The sequence below is a fragment of the Diorhabda carinulata genome, chromosome 8 (assembly GCF_026250575.1).
Source record: "Diorhabda carinulata isolate Delta chromosome 8, icDioCari1.1, whole genome shotgun sequence".
In the NCBI taxonomy this organism is placed as follows: domain Eukaryota; kingdom Metazoa; phylum Arthropoda; class Insecta; order Coleoptera; family Chrysomelidae; genus Diorhabda; species Diorhabda carinulata.
In genome coordinates this window covers 13537440-13549690 of record NC_079467.1, presented here as the reverse complement: position 1 = coordinate 13549690, position 12251 = coordinate 13537440, and the positions used below count along the sequence as shown (strand labels likewise).

General features: G+C 32.1%; 1 protein-coding gene across 1 annotated transcript; it reads right to left on the bottom strand.

Moving 5' to 3' along the window:
• Positions 1-956: 956 nt before the first annotated feature.
• On the bottom strand, positions 957-3227 carry LOC130897562 (cytospin-A-like). Its single transcript, XM_057806490.1, has 2 exons — positions 2986-3227; positions 957-2514 (listed from the first exon to the last, which is right to left on the bottom strand). Exons 1-2 carry the CDS (start codon positions 3121-3123, stop codon positions 1372-1374), a joined length of 1281 nt encoding a protein of 426 aa, XP_057662473.1. The 5' UTR covers positions 3124-3227; the 3' UTR covers positions 957-1371.
• Between the last annotated feature and the right edge of the window lie 9024 nt (positions 3228-12251).

Below are 12251 nucleotides of genomic sequence, written 5' to 3'. Positions count from 1 at the left end.
TCTTCAACCGAAAGTAATTGTAAAATTTAAATTTATCTTCTCCCAACTGCGTAAAAAGAGTATGAAATGCACATATAATTCGAGTATTTTTTCTTATTGTTCACTTCACACGTGCGTAATCTCTGACTACCAGTTTAAAACTATTAACTAACGCGTGTAAGGTAACATCCATCCGGTAAAAAAATATATGTATATAAGGATAGCCGTTTATTGACGGTCCGCTGTCCAGTGAAAAAATGGTCGTCTACAAGCGCTCTAACTCTAATCATTTTAAAGCATTTTCATAGTGCCGGACATTAAAATGAGTTTAAAAAATATGGACCAAGTCCACATCAAATGATGAATAGTAAAAATCTTCAGGTATTTCAATAAAAAAATAGATTTTTTGTGATCAAATTTACAAGATAAAAAACTTTATGGAATATGTTTGGGTATAAAGTAAGAAATGGAAGATTGATCATTTTATAATTATGCAATACTTTCAATTAAATCGTGAACTATGTATTTGTGTACAGAATAAGTTCTTTACCTTAAGTATCAATACAATTTTATATTATGAACAAAATACACATTTAATGAATATTATGTGAGTATACTCTTAATATATTTTTCCTTTTAAGTGGGCTCAGAATTTAAAAAGAATTATATAGTACGCTTAAGGGTGAGCCTTATAGCCCTTTATAAAAGACAACCTGTAAATTTAAAAGACCTTATATAGTAAATTGATGGTACATATTTTAGTATAAATAAGACAAGATACGAATATTTTTTTTAAAATATATACTAATTTATGTAAAATCCATTTCACAAATTTTATTGTTGATATTTGAAATTTAAAAATAATGAAGCATTAATTTATTTATATATTATGTATTGAAAACCACTGAGATAAGAGGTTGATGTATTAAGAAGAGCATCAATTGATTCAAGTGCCATTTGATAAGAAAAAGTTTACATTAGTTTCTACATTCAATTTATTTGTTTCCAAGTTGAATGTTAAAATTATAACATTGGACATATGATATTGTTCAATCTTTTATTAACTTCAATGCAACTTTTAGATCAATTCCCCGTCTTAATTTCGACATATATTAATTGTTTCTCACTAACAAAAGGTAACCGAATTGGCATTGGCAATATTCATACTGAACTCACTGTTTACAGTACCACTACACCTACACTCACAATTAACTTTCTAACTGGCGTTTCGATAACCAAATCATAATCTTCAGACAATGAAGGTAAACTGATTACCTTTATTAGTGTAGTGGTAGTGTTAACAGTGTGTTCAACATTAACAAAAGGTGTCAATGCACTCATACATATTATCAATACTATAAGTAACATAATTTATTACTAAATTTATACAGTTCAACTTTCATAGGTACATGGTTTTTTCAAATCAAGTAAATGATTTTTAATAGTTTTAAATCTTAGATTTTCTGCATCTTTTATCTTGACATATTCATTTTGAAAATGCTCTTTCAATTTCCTTATATCATTTTCATATTGGGCGATGTCATGTTTGAATTGTAAATTACTAGATAATACTTCTCTTTTACTGTTAGATATTTCTTCTTTTTGTTTTTGTAATGTAAATGTCAATTCCTCAAATTCTTGCTGAATATCTTCAATTATTTTATTCAGCTCTGAATAGGCAGCTGAATAACAGCTCTCAATATCAATCAGTTTTTTTCTTTCATTGTTTTGAGTAGATTTAAGAAGGCGCAGATCAGCATCTAATTTTTCTTTTTGGGTTTTCAGGTCTTTCAATTGTATATCCATTGAAATATGTTGATTTACCATATCAGAATTGAAATTATCAGGTATAGCTTTCAAACAGCGACTAAAGTGATCTAAGATTTTTGATTCGTACGTAAGTACATCCTCCATGTGTATAACATCATTTCTCAATGTCTCATTTTCAGATTTCAATTGTTCTTCAAGCTTTTTCAAATTTGAGTATTCTTCTTCCGTTATCATTTCTTCTAAGCATTGTTTTTCTCTGGCCGATAAAACATTTATTTGGGAAGTTGTCTTATCTACAGATATTTTTAACGATTCCAATTCTTTTTCTTTTTCTTTTATTACTCGTTCTTTTTCAGCTCTTTGTGCACAATATTCTGCATGTAAATTCTCCGTTGCTTCAATATTTTTTTGTAATCTTTCCTTATCTTCCAACAGTCTGATTTTTTTCTCTACATATTTTGTGATATCATTGCTGATTTCAATTTTCTGTTCGTTTAATTTATCATTGTCTTCACGCATTTTTGTTATATCTCCACTAATTTTTTCAAAATCGTGGAATATATTTTCAAAGTATGTTAAGAAATGATTGCAGATACAAAAAAAACTTTTTGTTCTAATGTATGTGGGTTGACAAATATCTCCTAGGAGAAATTGAATATCTGCACGTTTGAATAATACGTTAAATTTTTGCATTTTAAACAACACCAATTCTTCTGGACTTAGATCTGTTTTGGCCTCTCCGTAAAATCCTATTGTATCTAAAATCTAAAAGGAAAAAATATTCGAGAATAAATAACAAACAAAAAGTTAATTTTAAAAGTGAAAAGGAGGATGCTAACTTTTCTGAGAATGAAGATTGGAATAAGATGAAGAAGGAGCCTTCTCAATGAAGAAAATATTTACAGGCCAATTACATCTTTGGATAAAATAAATTTTGTCAGAAAATTAGTCTAATATTGCTGTTAGAATAATTTAGCTGTTGCTCATGTTATTGATAGAATTAGACCATAGTCTGCCTAGTAGTTTATCGTTTATCATGCATAATAGACTCAATTACTTGTCCTAAACCCATCAGAATTTGAAGAGAATATATGATATTAGACATAGTACCAAGATACCAAATAATATATTCGATATATATCCTCATCTATATAGGATAATTTCAGATATACATATAAGTGTTTTATGAATAAAAGGATGTGTTGATAGTATATTACTATTCAATAATCGACTTACTTTTTCTTCGCAGTCCATTAAAAAACTGGTATAAAATTGAAATACTTTGTCTGGAGTTGGACGTTGGAGATTTTCTTGTGTGAAACTAAGATCAGGCCAACGCTCTTTAATTTGTTCAATTAAATTTTCGTCAGGCATTGTAGTTTATAACTTTAATAAATTAACCTTCCTATTTCATTTAAAAACACGAAGGTTATAGAACTGTCATTATTCTGTGCGTACAACTCCTATACGCATAGACTAATTTTTTAGCCTATCAAAAGAAGATTCTACTCAAAAAGCCGTTAAAACCATAGAGAGCGGAAAAGTATAGAGGTTCAACTTGAATGACTCTATCTAATACATAACCAGTTACTAGTAACTATAAATAAAAGATCTTCAATTTCTTATTTCTTAGACCTTTTGATGCATTGATAGAAGATCTTGAGCATTTGTCATATTATTCAAGGAACTAAACCGTTGAGCAGCTGTTATAAAAATCTAGTAGTACCTTGGTGGTACATACAAGGATGTGGTTGATCTCGTCTTACAAATTCCACGCATTTTAGAGCGGAGTCCTTTTAATTTGTGCTAAAGGTAGTGGAATTTAAACGTGAAAAACGTGATCAGACATGGATACAGAGCCACACTAGGAATATGTTGAATTTACTGTGCTCTGTGATCAGACGTTAAGTTTTAGCTTTTCAGGAGAAAAATTATTGAGTTTGTTTATGAGTTTATTTATTCTTTAAAAAGAACCAGATTACTTTTTGTTTAGTTTATTTAAACGAAATTCTTTTCATTAAACTCAAAAAGTGTTGCATTATAAAGTGATAAATGTAGTAGTATTTGGTCTAGATGCTTTTTAAAGAATAACGAGACAGGAGTCCGCTTCATAGCGTGTTGAGTTTGTAGCGTACTAGGATGTATTGATATCTAGTTAGCCTAGACCAGTTCCATGCATAAACAAAACATAGCAACGAACAATAACTTATTAGAAGTGTCAGTGTAAAGTTTGACGTCAAAAAAGTAAACCAGACTTACGCAATAAATTAAAAGAAAAAAATGTCCACCGAAATTGTGAAAATCAAAAAATTGAGAGTATTGAGCCAACATCAAGTACCTGTATTTAAAAGGGTTAAGAGGTAAGCAGATTTACGAAGATATGCTTAATACACTTGGTGATCAATGTCCTTCGAATGCAACCGTGAAAAATTGGACTACAAGCTTCAAAAGAGGTCAATTTTCTATTGAAGATGATGACTGATCGGGAAGACCAGTTTCTGTGTCAGATCCCGAAAATATCGATGCAGTTCATGACATGATTTTATCAGACCGTCGAATTGAGTTAAAACGGATATCTGAAGCACTGAATATTTCATACGAAGGCTTCCATCATATAGTTTACGTCAATTTGGACATGAGAGAAATTGCTGCAAAATGGATTGCGTAGAAGCATCGCGTTCGATTTGAAAACGATGTAGACTTCTTAAACCGAATTGTTACTATGGATGAGACTTAAGTACATTTCTACGATCCAGAAACGATGCAACAATCGATGGAATGGCGACACTCTGGTTCTCCAAGACCTAAGAAGTTTCGTGTCCAAAAATCTGTTGGAAAAGTTCTTGCTTCAGTTTTTTGAGATTGCCATGGAGTAATCATGATTGATATTTTGAATAAGGGTAGAACAATGATTGGAGATTACTCTTCGACATTACTGACCACTCTACGGGAAAAAATTAAAGAGAAAAGACGCGGAAAGCTATCCAAAGGTGTTTTGTTTTTGTAGGACAACGCCCCTGTACACAAATCTCATATTGCCATGCAAAAAATTCGTGATTTAAGGTTCGAATTACTAGAACACCTCCCTTATTCACGAGATTTGGCTCTGTCCGACTATCATCTCATTCCTTAACTGAAAAAAAGGCAGAGCAAGAAGAAACATTTTTTTAAAGGTCTAGAGACGTTGCAGGTTCGCTATAATAAATGTATCCAATTAAGAGGAGAATATGTTGAGTAATAAAATATCTTGACATTGAAATTTTGTTTGGTTCTATAGTAGGCAAAGAATTTTTCAATATATCCTCTGATGTACTACCATACGATTCCGCTAGGGTTTCACAACAGTTTCTCTTCGGTTAGCGGCTTTTTATGCTTATTTAGAAGTTTAAAAAGCGTACGTTTTACAAAATATTTTTCGCTGTATAACACAATACAACATTTTCTGATTAATGAGATAGATTTATTGCGCCTCTTTCAATAGTCTAAATGATTTTTCTAACAGTTAAAATGAGTTACGGTAATTGAAAAAATTAGCTTTTTCAATTGTTTGTATTTTATTTACATGATTAACATCAACATATTAAGCAACTCTTTTGAAGAAAACATCAGTATAATGGGCGAATAAGTTACAAAATCCAAAATTAATATTAGCCATACTGGATATTATTTTAGAGCTGATTTTTTGCAGGATGTCTTGGATTTTATATGAGTAGATACATTTTACTTAGTTGACAAAAGTGACGTGATATTTAGTTAATTAACTGAGTGTCCACTTAACTAAAATAAAATTACACTTTATAAACTCTAGTAGATTTGAAAACTAGGTGAGTTATGATATGCTTCCGCATGTTGTTGCGCCATTTCTAGCGACCTAGCTGAATCAATAGCTTGTGACAGCTTCAAAGTATTGTATTCCAAAAGTCTTTGCTTTATATATGATGAACTTGACGTTCTATATAAGAATATCTGTTTTTATTATTAGAAACAGTTTGGAAATTGCAATACCTGCTCATCTGTATTAAAATATGTACATTTTTCCTCAGGTATATCCTTTTTTGTTTTAATCGAGATGTCCACTGAGTGGTATTGAGAGAGTTGGATTATTTTTCTTCTTTTTTTTAACGGTATATACCGTTTTCACACATATTTTCAGATCAGTTGGCGATCTCTGAAAAATAGAATATATATAAAAATTTCCTTAAATAGATGTTAACTCATAATATTTAATCAAATTTATAGAAACACCTATGCTTGTGAATTAAGATGTTTTCCAGCCATTTTTTGAAAATAACTATTGGCTAATATACTGTTATAAGCTTAATACAGGCACTTGTTTGACGCAAAGTAGTAACATGAACATTTAGTAGCAAAAGCGTTTACAAGTCGATGATGTATCATATTTCTATTTATCGATGTAGAATTGAATAAAAAGACAAACAACACAGTAAACAAAGCTCTCGCCAAATTCAACTTTCAGTAGGTCAGTTACTCACGTTACGTCAATTATACCGTTGTCTCTTTTCACGATTACTACTGTCAATTTAAAGAAACCATTACATATGTCTTGTAGTTGGTCTTGTGAAGAGAACAATCGATCTTATTTTGTTATGTTTGATTTCTATGGATAGAATAAGATAGTATATAGAAAATATGTGCTCGATAAATCGTGGATTAAGTAACGTAATGGAAGACCTCTACCGTTTCTAATTTATTATTGGATAAACATTTTCTTCAAATTCTTTCAATTTGAAACATTCTGCCAAAATATTTTTAGCCCTGTAACGAATCGGGTAGAACAACAGAAAACTATGCAAAATAGATCTTACAAAATTAAAAAGTCGAATATTTGAAGCAAAGAAATCGAGTTAGGCAGATTTCTGTGAAAAAACTGGAAAGAGACTGCAAAGGAAATTGGTTCAAAAAACATGTAGATCTTTAGAAAATGATAAGAAACGGGACGAAACACACATAAAAGATGAAATTAGTATAATTTTAACAGAGGAGGCAATAATAATGAAAAGGGAAAAGTCGTAATTTAAGCAACTACTGATGGGAACAGAAGATAACATTGAGGAAATTGATAAAATAAATGAAAAAGAGGACCACGATGGCAATGAAGAAAAATTAACGAAGGATGAAGTTATTGAAGCGATCAAATGTCTGAAAAATGGAAAAGATGCGGATGTCTACAACGAGTTCTAAAAAAATATGTTTTAAAGGATAAATTTTAAAATGACCTAGACAAATATTTAGTTTTTTAACCGCCGCATATTTCAGAGCACGTAAAACTTTGAAATCTGATATATTTAATATCTGTATCATTCAATTTTACGTAACCTCAGTTAAAAAATGTAATTAATACTGACAGGTAATTTTAGTGTTTCTCCCTTTCACATCAAACTATTCGCAAACAATTTAGTTTGGTAGTTGTGAAGTAGAGCGATGCAATGATATTCACCACATAATATTATTCGGTTGCGTACATTACAGGAGAATTTTGCAAATGCTAGTGCAATTGTGAAAAATTCAAAAAAACTTTTTATACGGTTACAAATTATTGCAATAGAAACTGCACTTGAACTTTTTCAAACGCAAGGAATCTTTTGGAATTAGACGTTGTATTTTCCTTCCAATTCAAATATTCCCCCTATTGACAAGAGAAATCTGTACACGTGGAAGTTAATACATCTGCTTTGGTTCAGTTCTTTTTCGAGCTTTCAAACTTCTTTCGAAGCTGAAAAGTTTCAAAATATCTATTATTGGATTCTTAGAATTAGTTTGTTAGTTAGACCAGTTAGAAACTCTATTATTCGAGATTTCAAAGGATCGAGATTTTTTCAAAAGGAAAAATATACGTCAGTGATTCGGTCAAACAACTAGTTCACTCTTCCGAGCTGCAGTGAACAAAATTATCATAGCCAACATGATCGCCAGCGTCCGATAACGGACTTGGCACTATAAGAAGAAGATAGAAATAAATTATCAAACCTGTTCAAAAAACTAATCAAATCATTTGATTTTTCATGGCTTAATTAAATAAAAATTGTTCCTATACTCGAATTCCCTCATTTCATCAATTATTATTCTCTTGTTTCGAATGTTAATAAAGCAAAATGCTTGTTTCTCCCTGTATCCCCTGCCGTTTAATTATTAGAAAGGTTGTCGCTCCATCTCTTGCGGGGTCTTCCAATGCTTCGGCGCCCTATGGGCGACTTATCTCTAGCTATTTTGACCATTCATTCGATCTATGTGTTCGTTCCACTCTCTCTTTCTTCCCAATATCCATTTGTTTACGTTGTCAATCTTACATGTTCTTTAATGTCCTCGCTTCTCTACCTGCCAAAAAGTGTTTTTCCAGCAATCCTGCGCACTATTTTCATTTCCGTGGTTTCTAATTTTCTCTTTGTGTTCGATCAGTCTGGTTTGGTTTTCGCTGTGTACATTAAAATAGGCCGGATGACAGCATTGCAGATTCGGTATTTGGTCTCGATTTCGAAATATTTGTTTCGGAAGATTGTATCGTTCAGGTAAGCTGAGGTTCGTGCTGCTTTTGCCGCTTGGTTTCTTACCTCCGCTTCGATATCCCCGTATCCTGATATTTCCATGCTTAGATATTTAAATTTCATCTCTTGTATAATTTCATCATCTATAACCAGTTTGCGTATGATAGGTGTTATTCAGGTGGTCATACATTTCGTTTTTGGTGCAGATATCTTCATTTTCAAAATTTTTGCCTTTGAGTTGAATTTGAATAGTAATCTCTGTAGGTCATCTTCGTTTTTCTGCAATCAGAACAGCATTATCGGGATAACAATAAGAGAATCTTCTTATCGAATACCATTGTTTACAGGAATTTCTTCGGTAGTTATGTCAATGATTTTGGCCTGTATTTTGTTTTTCTGGTAAATGTTGTCGATGGTTTTTATGATATGGGATTTGCCTGTTGTATAGAAGGTGCACCACGTCCTATAATTGTATTCGGTCAAACGCCTTTTTCAGGTCTATAAAATACATGAACGTCGGTTTGTTATAGTCGATGGATTTTTCAGTTATTTGTCGCAGGACAAATATCGCATCTGTACAAGATCTTCTTGATCTGAATCGTTGCTGTTCATCGCTTAATGTGGTGATTTTATTAATTTTGTTTGTCATGATCTTTGTTACTAGCTTCAAGGTTGTATTCAGAAGATTTATGCCTCGGTAGTTTGCAAACTCGTTAATGATAATTTTTAGGTAGTACAAATTATTTTAAAATTGAATTAATTTTCTGCTAGAATCAGAATTTTCCACTGCGCATCCGCAGAAGGTACGACCATTGGAGCAGCTGATCCGCCCTTAAAAATATATTTTTATGAATAAAGCTATTTACGCTTTGATTTATTCAAAATGTTGTCATTTTTCTGCCACCAGTATACGTTTTCCTAGAGCACGGTTTTTCTCATTTTCTTCAGTTTTTTGGGGGTGCAAATAATTTTATAGTATTTTTCTGGTATATACTGTGTATATTAGGAGAGAATCTTGATTAAAATGCGCTCATTCCTTATAAAGGAAGGATCTGTCAGCATAAGTTTTCTTGCCGAAAGGGTTTACGTTAGGCAGTGAAAACACACACACACATTAAGTAGTTCAGACAACCAAAAAGACAAGAGTGTATAACAAACAGGCTAACTCTTAATAAAAAGATAAGACCTATCTACAGAATCTCCCAGGGGAAAGAAAGGAGTCTACGTGGGAAACTGCGATGTGAACGAGGATGAGGACCTGTCAAAATGACAGGGGGTGGAGGAATGTCCTTCTTTGCATCCATCCGTACATTCATTTGGGAGGGATGCGCGTGTGCGTGTGTGTTTATACAGTTCCACTTGATGCTCGTGTTTTGGGTCTTTGATTATGTATTTTGTTACTTGATATTAAGGGATTTATTGTGGAGTTGAATAATAACACGTTTTATTTAGGTTATTTCTATTAAAACTCGATATATCTACATTTCACGTAGTAAGGCAATAAGTCCTCTTACAATAACTTATTTCTATCATAATATGATTACAACTAATAAATTTAAAATAACTACCAAAGAAATACTAATTTCTGGACAATGATTTACATTTATTCGTATTGTCCATGTTGTATATTCTATTTTCTAATTGTGAAATGTGGAATAACTAAAGAAATAATGAGTTTTTCCCGAGTAATTATTAAATTCTCTCAGCAAATATTGATCTTGATTTTGAATTCTATTAATCTGCTCACTTTTCTTGAATTATTAAATTATATGATATTTTTAGTTTATGTCATCAACGAGAGGTAAAACACTGGTAAAGCACCTGGTTTTATGGCCCTAGGTACATGAGCCAGAGAAATAAGGATATATTGAAAGTAAAAACCTTCCAGTCTATCACAACGCATTGAGCGGAGGCTATCAAGTTACTTGTAATTATTCGATAATAAAATATCAGTTCTTTTACAAATTTTTCCCTTACTCTAAGATTTTTTATTTTATCTTTTCTATTCTTACTCGTAACGTTTTTCTAAGGTGTTTAATACGTGAATCAAATAGTGTTATAAATGTTTTCAAGCATGTTTACAATGTTTACAATTTATTTTTTGTCTAGAAATTTCATGCTCATGGCATAATGCAGCATAATTTTTCCCCGAATCTTCTAAATCTATCTACCGCCAGTATTTTGGATTTATTTTTGTTAATTTTGATGTTCTCCCGTTGGAGCATCCCATATTTTCTAGTATTTTATCTCGCTACAATGCTCGCAAAATCTCTTCAGCTATCAAATGTCCACTTTTCTTAATGCTGTTATCCATTTATACCATAGGTGGGGAACCTGCGGCCTCGAGGCCGCATGCGGCCTCCGTGAGGTTCTTGTGCGGCCCTTTGCAACCTAAGATAAAATGGTAGAATTCATTTCAAACAACTATTGTACATCAACGCCATGATAGTTGCACAAAAACTCCCGCCAAAGACAGTCATATTGTAACATGACGTCAGAATACTAGTCTGAAACGGATCCTAGTACGCATGAGCGAGGCTCTGGCCCACCGACCATCCGTTTCAGACTTGGACACTCAATGTTAATTTTTTAAACAGTTTTCAGCGCCCCCAAGTTGCAATAAGAATGAATTAAACGAAAAAAGCCGGCTTATCTGTGTGTGTGTTTTCTTTTTTCTAATTTTTTTTCTTTTTTTATTTAGAAGGAGTATTGGGAATTAAGAAATTGTAGAATTTTCAGGTAAGTGAAAAATTATTTATTCCGAGATTTCAGAACTCCAGAAATCAATTATGCTTTTCTCAGAGTATTGCCGAAATGTTAGTTTTATATCCAAATAAATAATTTTTCACTTCACTGAAAATTCCACAATGTTTATGTAATTTACATATATATAAAGAAACGAATAATGATCTATGTAATATTTATTTGAAAATAAATTAAAATTACAAAATACTATTTACAAAATTTGTCATACAGAGCAGCCACATGCTTGCAGACGATATGTTTACATCGATATTGATAGGTTGCATCATCGATTACACAGAGCAATTCATTAGTCACCTGTTTGTCTTTGCAAAAAAAATTTTAATTAGCGCTAGCAGCGTCAACTACCTTGTCTAAGAAGTAAACAAAACTCGGCTTCAGATCTCCCATTTGAGTGTCACACCTTGCTTTGGCTTCTCTGACTCTCATTTCTCAACGCTTCCCTGTTGCGATCTTCAGCAAACTGTAGTTAACAGTGCGTGCTTATAACAGTTACACGGTTTTATTGTATTTCTAGAAAGTATACACTTTGTTAAAGATATTTTTCGATATTCGTTTTTTTATCCATCATGTCAAATAGTAAGGGAAGAAAATTAGGAGATGAAAGCAGAACATTTAATGTAGAATGGGAGTTAGATTTTTTCTTTACTGCTGAGAAAGATTAAATGATGTGTTTGTTGTACAAAATAATGTGCAATAAAAAAGCGCATGCAAATAAACACTACTTGACTCATAAAGAACATAAATATTTCGCTTTAGAAGGTGAATCACGAGAAGTTGCATTTTAAAAGTTGAAAAATGAGAAGCATCATCAGCATCTTTTAGTGCCTTTGTAAATCAAAGCACTGATAAAACAGATTCGGCACAAGTTTTATATTTTATTCGTGCTATAACTAAAGATTTTCAATGTTACGAAGAACTTCTTGCGTTGGGTACACTAACTGGAAGAACTCGCGGAGCCGATATTTTCGAAAACTTCAAAGAAGTATGTAATAAATTACAATTGAATGTCAGTAATTTAGTCAGTGTCTGCACCTATGGCGCACCTTCCATGAGAGGCAAAAATGAATGATTCGTTGCTTTGTTGAAAAAGGAAAACTTAAACTTGAAAAAATTGATATCATTTCACTGCATTTTGCATCAGCAAAATCTTTGCGCAAAATCTACCATTTTGCAAGACACTCTGGATAGAACCATTGCCATTGTCAACTATATTCGCGTAAATGCAATGCGGCG

Coding starts and splice junctions, on each gene's coding strand:
- LOC130897562 (XM_057806490.1), bottom strand. CDS start 3,123: ATGCCTGACGAAAATTTAATTGAACAAATTAAAGAGCGTTGGCCTGAT. Junction 2,515..2,985: donor TAATGGACTGCGAAGAAAAA/GTAAGTCGATTA, acceptor TTTTCCTTTTAG/ATTTTAGATACAATAGGATT.